At 49.4% G+C, this 1,340-nt stretch overlaps 1 protein-coding gene across 1 annotated transcript in view; it reads left to right on the plus strand.

Moving 5' to 3' along the window:
* Positions 1 to 1,143: 1,143 nt before the first annotated feature.
* LOC107656967 (CD276 antigen homolog) overlaps positions 1,144 to 1,340 on the plus strand; it is a gene marked incomplete at its 5' end in the record, with an annotated part of 56,430 nt that continues 56,233 nt past the window's right edge. The window contains one exon of the mRNA XM_016444929.1: positions 1,144 to 1,340. Coding sequence (XP_016300415.1) covers positions 1,144 to 1,340 — 197 coding nt within the window.

The raw sequence follows: 1,340 nt of genomic DNA on the forward strand, positions 1-1,340 counted from the left end.
TCTCTCTCTCTCTCTCTCTCTCTCTCTCTCTCGCTCTCTCTCTCTCTCTCTCAATGCATTGAGTTAAGTGATATTAATGCTCCGCGGTGCACCACTCCTGTCTGCTTCTGTACGTCTAATGAAGATTAAACAAAAACTATCGTGTCATTTTCACTGTTCTACATTATAATGCTTAATATTTATTAGCAGGATTGTTTTGCGCTCACATTCAGTAAGAACTGCAGCGATTTCTTCTTGAGGAGATTTTCAGTCAGCGCGGCGGAAATGTGTCATCTGTAATAGATTTAAGTTGAACCGCGGTCCTAGCGCGTGCCGAACCGTGTGTGGAGAACCTGTGGGTCGTCAAACAGACAGCAGCTAGAGGTTAAAGTCTTCTTGGCATCGGTTCCTTCACAGCCATCTGATTGCTTCTTCTCCCATCGTCCCAGTGCACTACTTTTGTGTTTGCTGAGTTGTGATTGGCTGTGGGAATAAGACGGTGGTTTCTTCATCTGCCGGCGCAGTGCTCACCCCAACACAAACACTTTACGAGCGGCCGGTTTCCCAGAAGCATCCCCGTGTCTGCAGATGATTTCCGTCTGATCTTGAGCCATGTGTGTTTTATGCTGAGCTCCTAGAATGTAATTAATAATTTAATGGGAATCATGTCGAGCCCCAGGTGAACGCAGCAGTAGATCGCTCTGCTTCTTGCCCTCACTCGCTTTCAGTAGCTTCAGCTGCTTTATCTGCAAACTCTCTGTTCTGACCAAGCTGCAACCTCCCGCTCTCTCTCGTGAAGCCAACAAGGACGTAACTTAAACTGCAATTCATCGACTGGCCGCTAGAGGCTGGCTGCAAAAGGGAGTCAATCCCATAGACTCCCCATGTTAAAATGCACAACTATACAGCAGAAAAAAACATGTTTACAGCCTGGTTCAAAAAATGATTTTGGTCTATATAGCTAATATTGCCCTTCATGACAACTGCATACAGCAGGCATCTGATCTGTGAGTTGTGTAGGGTGAGGCCAGGGGCTGCAGATCGCTCCAGACTGCTCGCCAGTTCATTGATGTAAATGTCTCTGTCTCTCTGTGTCTCTCTCTCTCTCTCTCTCTCTCTCTCTCTCTCTCTCTCTCTCTCTGTCGGTCTCTCGGTCCATCACAGCTCCGTTCTCCAAGCCGCTGGTCACCTGGGGCCCAGAGTCGGCCCTGAAGCCCGGCGATGCGGTGGCCCTCAGCTGCGTTGCGTACGGAGGTTATCCTGAGGCAGAGGTGCTCTGGCAGGACGGAGCTGGACACAATCTGACCCACAACGTCACCGTCTCACAGGTGGCCAATGAGGAGGGTCTGTTCAGCGTGAAG

The sequence above is a fragment of the Sinocyclocheilus anshuiensis genome, unplaced genomic scaffold (genome assembly GCF_001515605.1).
Source record: "Sinocyclocheilus anshuiensis isolate Anshui unplaced genomic scaffold, SAMN03320099.WGS_v1.1 scaffold1052, whole genome shotgun sequence".
NCBI classification, from domain to species: Eukaryota; Metazoa; Chordata; class Actinopteri; order Cypriniformes; family Cyprinidae; genus Sinocyclocheilus; species Sinocyclocheilus anshuiensis.